An 18,646-nucleotide genomic window follows, 5' to 3' on the forward strand; every position below is an offset into this window, starting at 1 on the left:
AAGACGTGAATGCAGTGGAGGACATTCGAGGGGTCGTCCGGTGCTGTTCGGGGTCACATCTGGAGGGGGTGGGGTGGGGGTCCGTGGACGTTTAATGAGGCGGATTTGCCTATGCTTTCACGAGATCCACCTTTATTATGTGCCAGCACGACGTGAAAAAATTTCTACTTCCATCTTTGCAATTTTAATTCCTTTTCTGCAGGAGGTTATATGTTTGCATGTTAATTAACATGTTATTAAAAACCCACTCGCAAACAAAAACCTTGGACATGCTTTTCTCCTGTTTTTCCATGCGAACATGCCATTCCTTGCGTTTCTCCCCAGTTTAACCATTCGACTTACAAGTCAATACCAACTCAAACAGAGCAGCTAAAATCAAAATTTCTAAACAGAAAAGCAAGCATATCGGACACAACAGTGTCAGATAACGTGTTCATGGGAGTGGACGGCGGCCCCACCCAACCCCAATCAGCCGAGCTGACCCGACCCGAGCCAAGTGGCCACCCAGCATCCTCCCACCACCATCCCATCCGCCTTTATTTAATATAAACAAAACCGGATAAGATCACGCATCCATCGATAACCCCAACGGGTTAACGAGCCGCAGCAAACAAGCAAGCGGACAAACGCCCCCGACCCCGCCCCCCCTCTCGCTCCTGCCGTCGCCCTCACCACCGTGATCCGATCATACACGCGCTTCCCTTCCCTTCCCGCGAGCAGGCCGAGGTACGTACGCACGGCAGCGCGAAGCTCCACCGCTCGCTCGACCGGCCCCCCCCGCGCGGCCGCTCGCCGGCGGCCGGCGGGGTGGAACGGCTCCTTTCTCGCCGCTGCTCCGCGCTCTCCTCGCTTGCCCTTCGAATCGGCGCTCTGCCTGCGCTCTGTTGATTAATTGTTTTTTTTATTGGGTTGGTGTCGCAGGTAAGGGGGGAGAATAGGAGGAGGGAGGCTAGGGCAGGAGGCGGCATGTCCGGGGGAGAGGAAGGCGAGCGGCGCAAGGTGTCGCGCGAGGACATACAGCTCGTGAGCCCCCGCCCCCCATGACCCCTCCCGGCCCTCGGTTTCCCTCTTCGCATGATTTTGTCCTCTCGCTGAACTGAATCCGAACAGCCTCTGTTTTTTTTTTCTCATTTTTTTTCTTCCGGAAAAGGTCTACTATTAGGTTGTGCGGTGCTTGCAGGCCGGGGTGATTAGAACTGCTTGCCGTTGCAGTTTTATTTCTTTCTTCTTGTCCGTGTGTTTGATTCTGATTACTGTTGGCCCTTGAGAATGGAAGGGGGTGGCTGTGTTGAAGCAAAGGTACAGGTGGGGGTAATAAATGGTAAAGGAAGCATGGAGGGGGGAATATGTGGCCCCCATTGTAGTCAACTAATAAACTGAAATGCAGACTAGGAAATTTCTTAACATGAATTACGATATCTAGTTGGTCGTCACCTACAGTTAGTCAGGTTAGTGCGTTATTATATTCTTCTTCCGAAGTCCTAATCATAGTTCATTAATGGGACGCATGCGATTTTCTTCAGAATTCGAAATTCATTGCACAGGATTGTGCTACTAACAGGGTTCTGTTTCCCTCCAAAGACATTTAAGTTTGAAGCAAGATGCTAACACTTCAAGACCCTAGTAGTTCGCACTGACTACACACTCTCGTCTTTCCATTTTATTTTATTTTTTGATTTTGATAAAATGTGTTCGATGTCATTTCCTACCTTGTGGTTGGCTATTTAATTACTGCCATTTTCACAGACCTATATCTGCCTTGTTATGTGTCTCCTATGTGTCTGAGTCTGTTTATCACATTGTATGCAGAGTCAATTGCGGTTACTGTATATGGCACTGTATGTGTTTGTTTGACATAAAGTTGTGACTGGAGTTTCTTTGCATCTATTTAAGATTCTTTGTTAGTTCTTTTGTGCATGCATATTTCCTTGAAGCAATGAGTTTTCATGCGGAAACTACTTTACAGGTCCAGAATCTCATCGAACGTTGTCTTCAGCTTTACATGAACCAGAAAGAAGTGGTTGAAACTCTATCTTTCCAGGCGAAAATAGAACCCAGCTTTACTGAGCTCGGTAATACTCGTGAACTCAGAAGTTCGCTTACTTCTTATGTTGCACTTTTGCTTGATTTCGTTGAGTGAGGCATCACAACTGGCAACACTTAATAGTTAGATCCCATGGACTCCTTTTTTTCCCCAACTTTTTACATAGCATACATGGTGCTTAGGATTGAAAGCACAGTTTTGTATTGTATTTGAATGCTGTATGTATATATTATGTAGTCCTAGCTTTATTGGCATGATGGTGTCAGCTTGTTAGTCTTTTTCCTTGTTTTGACTACCTTGTCACAGAATGAAAACATTACCAGCTCTATGTTTTTGTTAATATGATTGCAGAATGCAATGCCTTCATGATCTTTGCAGTTTCCCCATCCTTGAATAAAGTATAGCAACTTGAGCAAAATGTGCATTTTCTATAAAGTAGAAAAAATTTCACACCTTGACTCCATGAGGCTCTCTGATACCTAAAATTAATGACAGAGCCACGTAGGAGGCTTTCATGTGTCAAAGTAAATTCCATGCTGCGCGTTGAATCTAAACGGCCTTATCTTTTGAATTTAATGCCATTTCATTACAATTTAACATGATGAATGAATCCCGGCAATTAGCTTATGATGAAAGGAATATTTGTCTTTATCAGAATTTTGGAGAACATAGTGATTCTTTTCTGACATTGAGAACATAATGATTCTATTTTTGTTCATAAACAATTGAATCTTCATTTGGTGTCTTTACTGGTACATGTATGGATGATTTGGCCCTCTCTTTCTCATCCTTATTTCCTCCAGTCTGGCAGAAACTTGAAGAAGAGAACCCTGAGTTTTTTAAGGCATATTATGTGAGGTTGATGCTTAAGAATCAAATAAATGTGTTCAACAAGCTCCTTGCGCATCAGTGTCGTCTTATGAATAAAGATCCTTCTGGAGCACTTTCAATTACCCCTACTGCTCCTAATGGCTCTGACTCGAGCACATGTAAGTTTTTTTTCCCGAGTAGCTTTTATACAGCTAAGTTAACTGGGAGTCCACTTGCTATCTCCTAAAATTTTCCAGTGGCAGTGCAGTTAGATTAATATATTTAATATGTTGCCCATACAGAGCCAATGCAAACTCATTTTGTATAATTGTATGGTAGTTATCTCATCTCCAGTGATAGTTTGATAAAGATTCCTTTTATTCATTCATTACAGATCAAGATCACTATTTCTGGTTTTTGCAAGTCTTGATTCTTGATTTATGCATTAGTAGCTTGCTTTTAATTTTAGCTACGTCACAACCCTATTTTATTATGCTCTAAAGCAGTCTTTTTCTTACTTCCTCAGTGAACCAAAATACATGTTTTTTACAAGACACTACTAGCACTGCAATTCCAGATAGCTTCCTACACAATGGAAATTCTAGTGGTGTAATAAATGGCGCTCCTGCTACTGACCAGTTTATCTATGGTGGTAAAGTTGTCCATGGTCTTCCTAGTGGTATGGATGCTTCAGTTAGTCTACTATCAGCGCATAATTCGACTGGTGGACAGTTTAATGGAGACAATGGCACAACAATAAAGGCAGAGTCTAGCTTTTCGAGCAACCCAGAGTTTGCATTCTGCAACGAGAACACTTACCTAGAGCCTTGCCAATCAATTGGAGATGCCTCCGGTGGGTCCTTTAGTAGCTCTGAACTGAATGGGCAACCACTTGGTGGTACAATTCTTGACATGGATACATCATCATATGGTTTCTTGAGCCAGATTCCTCGCAATTTCAGTTTCTCAGATTTAACAGAGGATTTCAGTCATAGTACAGGTACTTCTGATTGACATTTCTGATATTTATTCTCTCTGTTTGCTTTCTTAAGTCCTGCTGTTACAATACTGTTATTATGTATTTGTGATACCTTTTTCTTTGGGTTCTCTGCAGAAATATTAGAAAATTATGGCAGATCCCCTTTCATCCCTTCTGAGACGAACAACTTCTCAGAGTCTACTGCTGGAGGACATACAGGTTAAACATCCTCCTTCGGTCCACATTCCTCGTTTTCATGCTCACCCACCCTAAATAAGGCAACAAGATAAACGAGTATTCGCTCTGAATTACAGCACTATGCATTGATGCAATGTTAGATCTAGCTAATGGTTCTCTTGCTATTGTCAGAAATAGGAAATATACGGCTAGATTCCATATCTGAGGGTGTTAGTTATGAAGATTTTGGAAGTGATTAATCAGCTTTTGATCATACTGCCTGAGGTAATTTCGTGACCAGAAATAGGTTTTAACAGCTGTTAGGTAAATTCACGAATAGATATATTTTCTTTTTTTCATGTAATTTCCTGGTCTTCGTGTGGATTTGATTGGCTGGGGACATGGCATAAATGGTTAACCTACAACTGACCTTGTCTCCCATGTCTAAGCTGAAATCTGTACTGGCACATTCAATGGATATCTTCCTCAGTAGAGAGAGGGTTGAAGTTATTGCCATTAGAATTAATCTGTGTAGAGAGAGTAGAGCGAGTATAGCTCAAGACGATTGTAGCTGAATGTGAGTTCACTACACCATCAGTCGTTACGCGGATGATATGACCTTTATATTAGGACTGAAAAAATAGCACATGACCTTTATATTAAAACTGTGAAAACCGGATGATATGACTAGTATCAAGAGTAAATGGCATGCTGTTAACTTGTAAGATTGCCATGGTTGAGTAACTTAAGATGGTACAAGGAAACTATTTCTTAATTGGGGACACATGGATATCATCTTTTGAGGACATGGTAGTGGTGTGTGGTGTGTGGCAACGCTCTCGCCAGAGGTGAATCCGTTGTTTGAACTTATATATTTTTTCATAGCCCAGCTGGCTAGCGAAGTTGACCAAGATCTTCACTGTTCTAACATATTTCGTCCTCCATTTATGTGTGCAGTTTGAGCAGTGATGCGCCATTTGTACAGTGTCCTTTGGGCAGGCAAACCTCTGTAATCATTTGCACTGAACACAGCTAATTTGCGGAAACTGTTCATCGTTGGACTTGCGGTTCTGTGCTGTAGTAGATTGGGATGCAAGAAGCCTATGTTCGCGTATCCTTGCTGATGGTATTGTAGAAGCCTTCTGTAACTGTTTCAGTTACTTGAGATAGCATTAGGTTTGGTTGGAGCCCCTCCGTATGGTGGTTGAGTTATCATCTGTGAGAACCTTGTATAAAGATTGTTCTTAACTGACGCACTTGTTCCACTTCCATTCGAACTGAAGATCATTAGTGACCTCCTTTTATGGTTGGTAAGTTTTATTTTCATGATTTTGCTATCCGATCGACGAGCTGCTGTTATGAAAATTGCGATATGTCTTTAGGTAGTATTACACTACTGGTCTATATTTCCCCTCTTTTTTCTTGAATACAAGAACGAGCATATCATATACTCCCCCGTCCCAAAATAAGTGACTCAACTTTGTACTAGCTTTGTACTAAAACTAGTACAAAATTGAGTCAGTTATTTTAAGACGGAAGGAGTATTAAAAAAGAGAGCGGGGAAGAAAACCCCTTCACCTTGTTGTGTTGCAGTTTACATGCAACACAACCCACCTCCACCATGATTAGGGCTCGTTTGGTTGTCCGGAATCCCTCAGCCCAGGGAAAGCCCATGACGCATTTGGTCGCTTGCCTGCCACGGGTTTTCCTCCCCTATCCGCATCGTTTCCATGGGAAAACAGTCCACACCTCTAGGGGCCGGGAAGAAATCCCTCGAGGCAATGGCAGCGGCACAACACTTGCTGATCCCCTTTGCTAGTGACCGAGAGCAGCGGATCCACCTTCCTCAAGCGATGATTCCCAAAGCGATGCAAGTTCCTCTGCCCTCCACGACGGCGATGACCCAGTGATTGTCTTTCTCTTGCCCTCGAGGCCCTGCTTCAAAGGTCTCCAATGGACAGCGACGATCCAACGGTGGTCCTCTTCCTCATTCGAGCAGGTTAGCCCTCTCCCCCATCCCCACTACCCACGTCGTCATGTTTCTCTAGTTCATGTCCTGTGGCTCCAGATGCACGAACATGAGCACCATCTCTTCCTCTTCTCCCGCAGAAAATATCTCCCTTTGCCCTTTGTGCCCAAACAACGACGGGGGTGTTTTCCCCTGGTGGCTCGGGGATCCCAAGTGAATAAGGAACCCCCCCCCCCCCCCCCCCCAATGGGGTCTACTGCCCAAGGTTTACCATCCCCAACAACCAAATGGGCCCTTCGAGTAACTATACCCTCTCTCATTTATCCACCTTGACAATGAGCCAAAGTAGTCCAACTCTCCCTTCAATATGCCTCCTTGCCTCTATGACCTTTCACCTCTCAATTGTGGTGGCAACTTTAAGTTGTAACAGGGTGGCTCCGTCAAACACTATGGCATTTCGATACTTCCACTGGGTCCAAAAAGGGTGAAGAATAAGTGGTCGAGCGGATCTTAAAAAGAGAGCCCGAGCTCACTATGATAGTTCATAGGCCAACAAGCCCATCAGCCATGTCTAGTCATCACTAGAGGGTTTTAAATTGTCTCAAAAAAAACTAGAGGGTTTTAAAGAACTCAAAAGTGATTTAGTTTCTAGACGTTCTGTTAATTACTAGGACCCATCTTTTTTTGTCTTTACTAATATTACGACTTTAGGCGAGGCAAGTTGTTTGGTGCATCTAATACCTTTAAATGAAAGTATTTTTTAATAATTTTTAAATTGATGTTATATAAATCTGGATCAAAGGGTATGTATGATTTTCTGAAAAAGTTCGACTGCCAGTACACTAATACGAATCTCTCACTCAACGCAAACTACTATCTGTGACACGATGCTGTGAGGACATATTATGGTAAAATTTATGTGGACATGTTCGTCAGACAATCTGTCTTTATTGCTAGACATCGATTTAGATTTTATCCATTGTAATACACGAAAAAAAAATACACATGTAAATCTCATTTTGTAGGTGTTGGCAAAATAAAAATAAAAATAGTTTGTGATTTGTGATCAGCTCTATTAGTTCTCCAAAATTTATGTTTGGTCTATTTAACTCGATGCACGATACTTTGTTCTCTAACTCTTACCCGTTCAGTTTATGGACATTTAGTGATGGAGATTAAGCATCTTTTAGTTAGTAGAGAGTTTATTTCGATGAAAATTTCGAGAGATCAAAACAGAAATCTATGGCTATATTTGCAGGCCACATGCATCTGGCAAGCCGTGCACAAATCATGGGGGAAGAGAGAAAAATATAAACCTACTATCTTGAAATAAAGACCTTTTCTCGCTATCATATTGATTCAGTGGTGAAAATGCCTGGATTGGAACCATGGCGTTTGTCTTGTTTTTATGGTGCAGCAGATAGGAGTATGAGGTATAAGACGTGGGATACTATGAAAATTCTACGGGGGGAGAATGCACTACCATGGGTGTGCATGGGAGATTTTAATGAAATTTTAAGGCCAGAAGAGCAAATGGGGCCAAATGAGCGTGATAGTGCTCAAATAGAAGGATTCAGAGAAGCAGTTGATGTTTGCGAGTTAGCGGACCTTGGCTACAAAGGGTTGGATTGGACTTTTGAGAAGAGAGTTGTGGGGGGAGAATACTGCAGGGTAAGACTTGATCGAGTGCTGGCTACGGCCAGTTGGTCAGCGTTATTCCCGTATGCCACGGTTGAACACCTAACTGCAGCAAAGTCAGATCATAGCCCAATATTATTGATCAATGAGATGGAGGCAAGCAACCAGAGAATCGCCCTTAAGAGGCCTTTTCGTTATGAATGCATGTGGGAGAGCGATGACAGGTTCGTGGATACACTTCAGGAGGCATGGGGCCGGGATCAGCCGGCGGAAACTATGGCGCAGCTTGCGGCCAAGTTGTCTTCGGTTGGGACCGCCCTGAAACAATGGGGCAAGCTGTCGTTTGGCTCAGTCAGACAGGAGTTGCGCAGGTTACGGCAACAGTTGACTCTGCTTAGAGAGGACCCGACGCGTGTTGGGCCGGGAGTGGAAGAGAAAAGGGTCTTGGATCGGATTGTTGAGCTGTCCTTTCGAGAGGAGACTGATGAGGCAGAGATCTCGCATGGACTGGTTATCTGCGGGGGACAGTAATACGCAATACTTTCAAAGGAAAGCGAGTGCTAGAAGGGCAAAGAACACCATAACACAGTTACAGAAAATAGATGGAACGACCACCTCTGATCCGGAGGAGATGGCTGAGATGACGAATGAATTTTATGAGAACTTATACAAATCATAAGGATGTATAGGCATAGAAGAAGTTCTGTCACATATTCCGGTAAGAGTTGATGGTAACATGAATGCAAGGCTCAATGCGCAGTATACAAAAGAGGAGGTTAAAGAGGCACTTTTTCAGATGTTCCCAACAAAAGCACCGGGGCCGGATAGTTTTCCGGCGCATTTCTTTCAGAGACATTGGGAACTATGTGGTGATGAGGTAACTGGCGTGATTATAAGATTGCTCAATGGAGAGGACTCACCGGAGGATATCAACCGCACGTTCATCGTTCTTATTCCCAAGATAGCTAGTCCAAAACTGTTAGCACAATTTCGGCCTATAAGTCTTTGCAACGTGATCTATAAGATTGCGTCAAAGGTCTTAGAAAATAGGCTGAAGATTATTCTCCCCGAGGTAATTTCTGAGGAGCAGTCCGCTTTTGTGCCTGGGCGTCTTATCACGGATAACTTCATAATAGCTTATGAGTGCCTACATTACATGAAGACCAGGAGAGTGAAGGCAAACCGTTTTGTGGCTCTGAAGTTGGATATGATGAAAGCATATGATAGACTTGAGTGGCGTTATTTGAAAGCAGTGATGCTCAAGATGGGTTTCAGCCCACGTTTTACAGATATGGTTATGAGGTGCGTGTCTTCAGTCACTTTCTCGGTTCTTTTTAATGGTGGCAGTCTTCATGATTTCAGGCCAACAAGGGGGATGAGACAAGGGGATCCCATATCCCCGTACCTATTCTTGTTAGCCGCGGAAGGCCTCTCGTGTCTGTTAAAAGCCCAAGGGGTGGGGGTCCGAGGACTGTCAGTGGAATAATGCTCCAGCAATCAACCATTTACTTTTTGCAGATGACAGTCTCTTGTTCTTTGAAGCTGATAGTGAGAGTGCTACACAAGTGCGAGATGTGTTGAGAATGTATTGTGATGCTTCGGGACAGCGTATCAACACTGACAAATCCTCTATATTTTTCAGTAAGGGTGTGCCAGAGGCCACACGAGATGAGGTAAAAGTAGTTCTAGATGTCCACAATGAATCACTGTCAGAGAAGTATCTTGGACTGCCGACTGATGTAGGTAAAAACAAGGAGGGAAGCTTTAAATATTTGAAAGACAGAATATGGAAGCATATCCAAGGTTGGATGGAAAAATGCTTATCTGCAGGGGGGGAAAGAGGTGCTTATAAAATCCATAGCGCAATCTATTCCGACCTACTCAATGTCGTGTTTCAAGTTGCCCCGAGGTCTGATTGAACACTTAAACAGTCTTCTGCGGAAGTTTTGGTGGGGCAGTAAAGGGGGTCAGAGGAAACCAGCATGGGTTTCTTGGAAGACAATGTGCAAACCAAAAAAACATGGGTGGAATTGGTTTCCGGGACGTCGAGCTGTTTAATTTGGCTTTATTGGCTCGGCAAGTGTGGCGACTTCTGCAGGATCCCGAATCATTGAGTGCTCGAGTTCTACGAGCGCGTTACTTCCCGGAAGGCAACATACTTGACGCTGCACTGGGCGCACATCCCTCCCAAGTATGGCGATCGTTGATGGAAGGAAAAGAATTGCTTGCTCTAGGGTTAATAAAGAGGATTGGATCGGGGACAGACACCCGCATATGGGAGGACAACTGGTTGCCGCGTGACTATAAGCTGAAGCTCATATGCACTATATCACCTGATCCACCACAGCTTGTATCAGAGTTAATTGATGCTACAACGCGCACATGGAACAAGCAGGTTTTGATTGAGCATTTCGTCAGCCCGGATGTGGATATCATAATGAATATACCACTAAGTCTCCGAGTGCAACGTGATTTCTGGGCATGGCACTATGATCGGAGAGGGGTTTTTACCATAAGGTCAGCATACAAGATGATTAGTGCCATCAAACATCAGAGAGAGGATTGGTTGGAACACAGGACGAGCCACTCAAATGTTAAGCCGAAAGTAAGGCTTGGTCTCAGCTATGGAAAGTTAAAGTCCCATCTAAAGTAAGGGTTTTTGTATAGAGACTAGCTCACATGTCGTTACCGACTGGTACAGTGCGCAATGAGCGAAACATGGCCACTTCTCCAGCTTGCGGGCTCTGCGATGAGGAGGAGGATTCATGGCGTCATTCCTTGTTTGAATGCCGGATGGCACGATGTGTTTGGGCGTTGGGAGATGAGGAGACCCTGGAGCATGTGATATCAAACAGGAGTGAAGATGCAAGGCTTTGGTTGTTTTGGCTATTTGACACGTTGAACCAACAGGACCTTGCTAGGATGCTCATCACCATGTGGGCGATCTGGTGGGCTAGGAGGAGAGCAATTCACGATGACGAATTCCAAAGCCCTCTTTCTACAATGTGTTTTGTGAACAGATACTTGGAGGACCTGGAGATCGCTGCCAAACGCGCTCCAGCGCGTCCCTCGCAGCCGGTGGTACAAAGGCAGCGCAGGTGGATCCCGCCGGGAGAGGAAGCAATGAAGATCAACGTAGACGGGGCTATCTCTCGCCAAGGAGGAACGGGTGCATTGGCTGCTGTGTGTCGGGACAAAGAAGGCAACTATCTGGGATCTTCAGCGGTGGTTTTTGAAGGATTAGTCGACGCCCCAAGCTTGGAAGCTCAAGCGTGCAACGAGGCGCTTGCCCTTGCTCAAGATCTATTGCTGGCACATGTGGTAATAGCCTCGGATTGCATGCAGGTTGTTTCGGATATTAAGGGGGCGGCGTCATCTTCCTCTTATGCTTTTGTAATTGAAGAGATTAAAACTAGAGTTACAGACTTTGTAGGAGTTAAATTTCGTTTTGAAAGTAGGGAGGCAAACTTTGAGGCCCATGCCTTGGCAAAGGCAGCCTCGTCTCTCCCTACGGGTCGCCATCTGTGGCTAGGGAACCCGCTAGACATTATATGTATTCCTCCGGTTTTGGCTGATCAATAAAATCCCTAGTTACACCTAAAAAAAACTATCTTAATTAACAAAATGAATTGATTAAATATTGGCAAACATGTAAAAGAAGCTTACTTTGTGGATTTTTTTTGACGCGTCAACGGCGGGCTTACGCCGGCGTGAACTTATATTGCCAAACCAAAGTTGTTACAGAAGAGAGTTACAGGAGGGGAGGGAAAGAAGGGCAGAAGAAGAACTAAAAAAAGATTACATAGGTCTAAATTCTCGCAGCCAGGTGGGACAACATAGTACTCCAGTCCCAGAGAAGCGACTGACGTTGTGTATTGCCACATCGGTGAGACCAGAGAGCAAGGTGGTCCGCCGCGGCCATGGCAATGTGGTGGATGCCCAGAGTTCCGTTGCAGAAGACTTTTGCATTGCGATGTTTCCAGGTGTTCCAAAGGATAGCAATTATCACCGTCGAGCGCACCTTATTAGTCATAGTGCCTCCCTAGATGCCCTCTAGGTCGTCCGGAGGCCCAACGCAAAGGTTGTCCAGCTCTTCCCAGAGAGGTCGGAGAAGAGTGCATCTAAGGAGAAGGTGGGCGATGCTCTCACGGGCACCACAAAAAGGGCAAGCATCAGAGGTTGCGATTTATTTGCGGAGTCGTCTCTCGTTGGTGTAGACGCGGTCCTTGTGGGCGAGCCAGAGGAAGATTCTGCATTTCTTAGGAGCGTAGTTCCTCCATATTGCCGCAACCATTGGGTCCGTTGTGGTGTCTTTCCAGACCGCCGAGTAGGCGAGTTTGGTGGAAATGCGTTTGCTCTCCCCCCTGCATATTCTTTTGTCTGGTACCTGTGTATCCAAGTTAACTGAGACTAAAAGAGCACGCAGAGCAACCAGTTCATTTTCCGCTGCGTGGGATAATCGAGGAGCCAGGTCTAGGTTTAGTTTCATGGAAGCAAGCACCCGAGCTGTGGAGGCGGCCTGTCTGGTTGAATGTGAAAAGAGATTGAGGAAGTACAAGCTAGAGAAGTTTGGGTGTTGGGGACCCAAAGGTCGTGCCAGAAAGAGGTGGTAGTTCCATTGCCCACGGTTACAGAGGTGATTGCCCGGAAGAATTCCAAGCCTTTGAGAATATCGCGCCAAACCGGAGTAGCCGAGGGGTTGTAGGGTTCTAGGTCATGGTGGGGGACCATACATACTTGTTAATGATATAGCTAGAAGCGGTAGGGAGGCCAGACTCATGGAGAGTGGAGAGGTGTTTGAGAAGCAAGCAGAGGTTCATGTGTTTGAGGGACGAGAAACCTAGCACCCCCTTCGAGAAGGGGGTACATACGAGGTCCCAGGCCACTTTGCATTGCCCGCCCGTGGTAGTGTCTTGCCCAGAGTAGAAGAAGGCCCTACATCGTTTGTCAATCTCCTGTAGTGTTCCTGCCGAAAGAAGAAGCGCACTCGTTGCGTAGATCAGCAAAGCCCGAAGAGCAGCACGGACGAGGATTGCTCTACCCGCTAACGCGAGGAGGAGACCTCGCCAGCCGGCTAGATGCCGGTCAATTTTATCGATGAGGAAGAAAAAGGCATAGATGTTTAGCTTAGAGGTTGACAGGGGTAGACCTAGATAAGAACGAGGAAGGATGCAACAAGACAGCCTAGAATCATCGCTAGGTTAGAAGAGTGTGTTGGGTCGATGTGAATGGGGGCAAATGTGCTTTTGTGGAAATTGATGTGCAGACCGGTGGCTTCAGAGAATTGACCAAGAATGCATTTTAGGTGGTTTAGCTGCTCCTCGATGGCCGGGAGAACAATCAAGGTGTCGCCCTGCGTATTGGAGAACCAGACAGGGGAGAGAGTCATCGAGCGGGTGAGTGAACTGACCCGAATCGAAGTCCTGGATGATCAAGCGTTGCAAAACATCGGCGACAATGATGAAATGATAAGGAGATAACGAGTCACCCTGTCGCAAGCCTTTCTTGCAATTGAACCAAGGGCCCAGTTTACCATTTAGCAGAATTGCTGATGTGCTGGACATGTTGAGACATGAGATCCAACGCTCCCAAAGCAAAGGGAAGCCCTTGGCGTGAAGAATGGTAGTTAAGGCGTCCCAAGAAACTGAGTCAAACGCCTTTTGGAAGTCTAATTTTAAAACAATGGCTGGGACCTTACGTTTGTGGCAAGTCTGAACAATGTCCGCTGCAAGCAGGAAATTTTCTGCAATGCCCCTGCCTCGGATGAACCCCGTTTGCCCATAGTGGATAAGGTCAAGCATAAGATCCTGGGTCCTATTTGCTAGGCACTTGGAGGCTAGTTTGATGGCGCAATTTTGCAGGGAGACTGGCCTGAAATTTTCAGGCTGGTTGGCGCCCAATTTCTTTTGAAGCAGGATGATGAAAGCTTTATTGATACGGCGGAGATCCGCCGAGCAGTTGTGGATGTGGGGGTGATGGAGCCAACAAGGTTTTTGAAAAACCCCAAGAGAATACGTTCTTTGTCCACATGCAAGGTGAAAGAGGAACCAACCACCGAGAGAGATTTTATCTGATTCTTGCGGTGCCGAACGGACGCACAGACATGAAGGTAGGAGGAGTTTTCTTCACCGACGACGCAATCCCGAATCTTAGCACGCCGCCTCCAGTACATGGCAAGATCCGCGTTAATTCTGTGGAGGGAAAGTTTGACGGCCATCCTAAGGCGAAGTTCAAGGGCCGAGAGGGGGTGAAATTCTTCGAGCTTGTTGAGAAGATTAATCGTAGTGTGGCAATTCTTTGCCCAAATGGAGGGTATCCGAGAGTTCACGGACCACTTTTTGGCCATGTTACGCGTGCGTTTTAGGCGGAGAGCAAGCATGCCAATCGAGCCCCTATGACCATACCACAAGTTGACACTAAGCCAATTTGCCGCAACTTGCTCTTTGAAATGAGGGTTAGACAGGAGGGCGTTGTTTAGTCTGAAAATAGAGGATTTGGGAATTTGGGTCGCGGCAGAAAGATTGATCTGGACATGATCCGAGGTTGATCTAGTGGTCAAGGTGAGAGAGTTGTCCGGGGATTTTTGGGCCCAAGCCACATTAATGAGTGCGCGGTCTAGCCGAACCAGGACGGGCACATCTTATTGGTTAGACCACGTGAAAAGACGATCGAGAAGAGAAGAGGGAGGTCTTGAAGCTGCATAGATTGGATAGATGAGGAAAACATAAGGGCCTCATTACTGTTGAAGTTGGAAGATGATTTGTCGGAGGGACGAAGGGTTGAAGTCGCCTATGATCGTCCAGGGGCCCGAGATAGTCAAGGAGAGGTCGAAAATAGAGTCAAGGAAGGCACGTTTGTTAGCAGAATCGCAAGGGCCGTAGACGTTAGTGACCATGAAGGAAAGATCATCAGTTTTAGACTCGAAGGAGCAGGATAGGTAAAACTGGTCTTTAATAACCTTAGTGCAGTCCCAGATATTGCAATTCCAGGCCGTAAGGATTCCTCTGGAGGCGCCACAGGATGGGAGAAAGTGAAGCTCCCGTAGGTTAGGGGGCAAAAAAGTCATGGCCTTGAACCGGTCTACGTCCTGAAGCTTGGTTTCCTGGCAGCAAATGATGGAGCAAGAGGTCGCGGCGATGCCGGCTTTGACATCAGTGCACTTCTTGTGTCTACCTAGGCCTCTCACATTCCAAGAAGATAAGACAAGGTTCTTAATCATTGGACCGGTTCAATACAACATGGTAGGTACTAAGATGACAGTAGATTAATAAGGCGGTGGCACCGTCGGTTACATGACATGGAAACTGATAAGAAGAAGAAAGCGAAAAAGAGAAGGATACATATGCTTCCTCAATACAACGTAGGGGGAGAAAGCATGAGCTAGCTTGAGAACGAAAAGGAAAAAAGGGAAAGAACTCTAGAGGGTAGGCTGGCCCGCACGCCCTGCAGCAAAAGCAACCAAGCCTAAGATAGCTTGCAATTCTGCAATGAAGAATATTGTGCACTGATGAAATGTGATGCTATTTCAGAACTACAAAACATATACAACCCTCATACTTGAAAGATACACCTCTCCATTATTATTTTCCTCTTCCAGAAGTATTCTGTAACTTTGCATGACATAATGTAACTTCTACACTCTGAACCTGCCAACATGAGCATTTTATGAAGATGGCAATGCACCACCATTACACCAGAGAGCAAAAACTCTTAACCTAGAAATCAAAGAATCTGCAATAAAAGTATCACATATCAAATCTTCTGTACAACAATTATTTCCACTCCATTTTCCCAAGATATCCACTCCTAAAGATAATCATGCCTATCAATACAGAAATTATGGGCAGCAACATATCAACAACAAAAAATCGGGGATTAAAACCAGATATCAAAAGAGCTGTAAGACAAGAGATTGTGAGTTGGAGTTAAGACAAAGAGTGTGGTTTTCGGTAGGTCGCGTTACATGCTACAAAAGATAGGGAGTAGAAGAGAGGCAATTAAAAAGGACATGTGCATGGTGCATAGTGAATGAAAATTTAGTATTTTATACAAACTCTGGCCAAAGAGTATTTTGTACACCTCTCCATTATTACTTGACATAAGGAAGAAATATGACACTCGGAGGGCTCTCTGCGGATCGTAGCGGTGTGGTGGTACGAAGGGGGCGAAGCAATCACATCTTGCCTATAACTTCATCGAGAATATCGCACACAATAAGTGGGTGATTTTTCTGTAATTGCTCAAATCCCTTGGTTTTTTTAATGTCTCGCAACCTATGACGGTCTTTTGCCATATACTTGAGACAACAATCCTTGAGCTGCTGACAATTGTATTGCTGTGCCAGGTCCAAAGTGAAGCACACTGAATCGGCATCTATCGCGTTGCTCAGCTTGCTCGCGCACATCAGTTTCAGTCTTTCCACCGCGTATCGGTCAGCCACGACGAGCAGATGTTGCGCCATGCTTGTGGCCTCTTTCGTGGTCTCCTCCATGAAGTCAGGCAGGCAATCCGTGTACATGTAATGGATGAGGGCCTCGAAAACCTTGGCATCCATATCCTTGATGCAGATGCTGCTTTGCTTGCTCTCCTTCATTGAGCCACCCAGTTGTGCGCGGAAGACCGGCGACCGGGCACCCAACAGGCAGGCATGCACCTTGAAACTCTTGGCTTTTCTGCGAGGACCCCTGAGACTCGTGGAGGAACCAATCTTGACAGTCAGGTCTGCCTTGAGGCCGCTCTCCAGAAGATAGCCGAGATCTGTGCCCAAGTTGGAGGGCGGCACGATGATCTGACCCTCGTTCAGACGGGCGTAGTTGTCGATGAATTCGGAGACCTCGACGGTGCACTTGATCACCAGGCAGTCATCCTTGAGGCACCCGGACGCGGCCAGATCGGCTTTACTGACGAATCTAGCGTAACCCCAGCCGCCAATTTCGCTGGACAAGAACTTTCTAGGCCCGACGCTTCGTTTGTTCTTCTCCCCCGTAGATGGAGATGCAGGATCCTGGAGGCAGAAGAAGCCGGACGCCATGACCTCGTCGGGGCTCAACAGCCTGAGGTATACGGAGGTGCTGTCCGCGACTCCCCTCTCGCCGTTTGGGTAGTAGCGGATGCACCAGTTGGCGCCGCCAACGCGGAAGGTCGACGTGAGATGGGTTTGGCCTGCGACCAAGGAGTGCCCCACGACCTCGAATAGGTGCCCGCCGGTGTGGACGACCACCGTTGAGGAGGTCTTGCAGGTTGCCATGGCCGCCGCCGCCGCCGATGGCATGATCAAGTGGTTCCTCAAGGACCAAGTACATCGATCTCCATTTATTAGAGGGAATCGATCTCCATATATATATATATATCGTTAGCTATTACTAAGCCTTTAATTACACTCGCATTGTTGAAAATTAACCCAGATAACGTGCCGGTTGAATCGGTGATTGATTGGGAGCGCATAATCAACGGTATCTATATAATGATCTTGATTCCTGAATCCTGATACGACACAATATATAATTACGCTCGCATTGTTGAAAATTAACCCGGATAACGTGCCGGTTGAATCGGTGATTGATTGGGAGCGCATAATCAACGGTATCTATATAATGATCTTGATTCCTGAATCCTGATACGACACAATATATAATTACGCTCGCATTGTTGAAAATTAACCCAGATAACGTGCCAGTTGAATCGGTGATTGATTGGGAGCGCATAATCAACGGTATCTATATAATGATCTTGATTCCTGAATCCTGATACGACACAATATATCGAGCATGTCAAGTTTCAAGTGCACCTAGATCTTTAAAAAAAAAGGGTGCACCACGATGATTTGACCGTTTGAGGGCCAAGTATTGTACTACCACTACTAGAAGAACACCCGTGCGTTGCAACGGGGCCACATTAACTTTAAGAGTTCAATATCAGTTATGTTAATATTACATTTAATATTTTCATACATATCAAGTAACATTGGCGATATTTTTTACCATCAAATTTTCACACACACTCTCTCCCTCCCTCTTCCTCACTCTCTCTTCTGGTTAAACTAATGCGGGAAGAGACTGGGTTAACTATACCACATTAACCGCCGTCCGCCATGGCATTTGCAGGGGTAGCCACCGAGCTCCTCGGATTGACCCCGTGGCACATGCCCGCTCCTATGTGCGTCCATGTCCGAGCCTGCTGCTCTTCTTCCGCGCCCGCGGGGCCACTCCCTCTCCATGCCCACGCCTGTGCCACACCGCGTCGATCGCGCCCGCCACTGCTCTCGCGCTCGCCGCAGCCACCGCACCACTGTGACCCGCGCGACTCACACCCTGGCCACGCGCCACACTCTCGCTAGTTGCGCTCGCCCCGTCTGCTGCCGCCTATCCCTTCGCTTGCCCCGCAGTCGCGCCCCTGCCTCGCGCCCCCTCCTGTCACGGCCATCTTCTGCCGGCCGCCCCCTCAGCCACGCCGGCCGCTTGCCTCGCTTGCTGCGTGCTGCTTCCTACTACTATGCGCTGCTCTACCGCAGGTACGCTGCTGCGCCATGTCCTCGACACCGCCGTGGACAAACATGGCGGAGGGATTGTCAATGGAGTACGAGGAGGAGGTGGCGGAGAAGGTGTGGAGAGGCAGGAGATCTGGGGTGGCGTCAGCTGGCTGTGGTGGAGGGATTTATACGAGAAGGAGCCGGAGCGGAAGGAGAGGTCACAATTGGAAAGAATCGCAAAAAAAATCATAACCTGAAGATCTCATTCCAAAAAAATGCTAATATCGATGGGGCAAATTTGATAAATTTGACCTGTGAACGAAATCAAATCACAGAATGAACTGCTCGTAAAACTATTTCACGCGGCTAACCTTTTTGTGTGACGCCCGACACGAAGGCGTCACACTACATTGTGCAACGCCTCACAGTTAGGCGCTACACGCCTGGCCAACGTTGCACCCCAAACTGTCTAAAAATTGCTAAGTCATTGTGCAGAGCCTACGAGCTAGGCGCTGCACTGTATAGTGTGGCGCCTAGCTCTTAGGCGCTGCACTAGTGGTT

General features: G+C 46.3%; 2 protein-coding genes across 4 annotated transcripts; one reads left to right on the forward strand and one right to left on the reverse strand.

Moving 5' to 3' along the window:
- Positions 1 to 574: 574 nt before the first annotated feature.
- On the forward strand, positions 575 to 5,336 carry LOC125513116 (uncharacterized). 3 transcript variants are annotated; one of them, XM_048678159.2, is made up of 8 exons: positions 575 to 726; positions 922 to 1,023; positions 1,967 to 2,072; positions 2,848 to 3,033; positions 3,381 to 3,854; positions 3,969 to 4,052; positions 4,203 to 4,295; positions 4,968 to 5,336. In XM_048678159.2, exons 2-7 carry the CDS (start codon positions 967 to 969, stop codon positions 4,268 to 4,270), a joined length of 975 nt encoding a protein of 324 aa, XP_048534116.1. In that variant the 5' UTR covers positions 575 to 726; positions 922 to 966; the 3' UTR covers positions 4,271 to 4,295; positions 4,968 to 5,336. The 3 variants fall into 3 exon arrangements, with proteins under 3 accessions (XP_048534116.1, XP_048534117.1, XP_048534118.1); XM_048678160.2 differs by lacking the exon at positions 4,203 to 4,295; XM_048678161.2 differs by lacking the exon at positions 922 to 1,023 and having other exon boundaries at positions 598 to 726.
- Positions 5,337 to 15,790: 10,454 nt separating this feature from the next.
- On the reverse strand, positions 15,791 to 16,888 carry LOC125514338 (BTB/POZ and MATH domain-containing protein 1-like). The gene has a single exon (XM_048679647.2). It carries the CDS (start codon positions 16,886 to 16,888, stop codon positions 15,791 to 15,793), a length of 1,098 nt encoding a protein of 365 aa, XP_048535604.2.
- Positions 16,889 to 18,646: the final 1,758 nt, after the last annotated feature.

Source organism: Triticum urartu, chromosome 6A (genome assembly GCF_056163025.1).
Source record: "Triticum urartu cultivar PI428250 chromosome 6A, HENAU_Tu73, whole genome shotgun sequence".
Taxonomy (NCBI): domain Eukaryota; kingdom Viridiplantae; phylum Streptophyta; class Magnoliopsida; order Poales; family Poaceae; genus Triticum; species Triticum urartu.

Bases quoted from the DNA above. Each gene is read 5' to 3' on its own strand.
- LOC125514338 (XM_048679647.2), bottom strand. From the start codon at position 16,888: ATGCCATCGGCGGCGGCGGCGGCCATGGCAACCTGCAAGACCTCCTCA.
- LOC125513116 (XM_048678159.2), top strand. From the start codon at position 967: ATGTCCGGGGGAGAGGAAGGCGAGCGGCGCAAGGTGTCGCGCGAGGAC. The intron at 3,034-3,380 runs GTAAGTTTTTTT...TTACTTCCTCAG, and splicing joins TGGCTCTGACTCGAGCACAT to TGAACCAAAATACATGTTTT. The intron at 3,855-3,968 runs GTACTTCTGATT...GGTTCTCTGCAG, and splicing joins GGATTTCAGTCATAGTACAG to AAATATTAGAAAATTATGGC.